The sequence below is a fragment of the Cariama cristata genome, unplaced genomic scaffold, assembly GCF_000690535.1.
Source record: "Cariama cristata isolate BGI_N322 unplaced genomic scaffold, ASM69053v1 scaffold8803, whole genome shotgun sequence".
Lineage (NCBI taxonomy): Eukaryota > Metazoa > Chordata > Aves > Cariamiformes > Cariamidae > Cariama > Cariama cristata.
In genome coordinates, this window is record NW_009608894.1 from 36,920 (window position 1) to 37,752 (window position 833).

The following is an 833-nucleotide window of genomic DNA, read 5'->3' on the forward strand; positions in this document are numbered from 1 at the left end:
TTAAAATTCAATAAATACATTTTTAACAGTTGCTCTGTGAAAGCGGAGTGTTTGCGCAACCTGCTGTTCCGTCTTGGTCTTAAGACAAACCTGCTCCAGACTGTTGAAAACAGTTTTATTTTTATTTTCTCCAAACAATTTGTTTTCTCCCTCCCTCAGGCAATAAATAAAAAGTTAATTTCTAAAAAAAAAAAAAGAACAAAACCATACATATGTACATCAGCCACACAGGCATCATGTGTGTTGGATGGGACGGGGGGGAGGAGGAGAGAGGTGGGGTGGGAAGTAAGGCTCCCGGTGGGTTGACGGTGAGGCATTTTCTCGGCTCGGACCAAAAGCTGCAGCACTTCGGCCCAGGTGAGCGAGACCCAGCTCAGGTGGAGAAGGGCCAGTTGTGAGGTGGAGGAGGGTTGAAAATGCTGGATGGGCGACATCCTCCACCCCGCTGGTTCTCTCCTCTGTTACAGCCCACCCATGTCCCATCCTGCTCCTTTTCGAAGAGCAGCCGTGGGACGGGTGGAGAGGCAACCAGACAGAGGCATCGAGAGCAGCCCCGGCTGCAGCCCCCACCCCTTCTTTCTCTTCTTTAAGCCGCAGGAAATTGGACCCAAGTTTTGCAGGACCCAGAGATCCACAGGGGCAAGAGAAGAGGCATTTCGGACTGCATCTCCCCTTCCCAGCTGCCCCCCAGCCACAGCGCTTGCTCTCCCCCAGAGGACCGGGCTCAGCTGGCGTCCCGCAGGTGCCTGCCAGCTCCTGCATCACCTCCCCGGGCACTGGCAGGGACGAGGTTGGCCACCGGTCAGCCCTGGGCCACCGCTCCCGCTTGCCCT

The 833-nt window shown here is 55.0% G+C and overlaps 1 protein-coding gene across 1 annotated transcript in view; it reads right to left on the reverse strand.

The window, feature by feature from the left end:
• Positions 1-234: 234 nt before the first annotated feature.
• The window catches only part of LOC104159421 (dual specificity protein phosphatase 8-like), a 4,063-nt gene continuing 3,464 nt past the window's right edge, over positions 235-833 (reverse strand). Inside the window, exon 5 of the mRNA XM_009697320.1 lies at positions 235-831. Coding sequence (XP_009695622.1) covers positions 235-831 — 597 coding nt within the window. The remainder of the gene's footprint in view (positions 832-833) is intronic.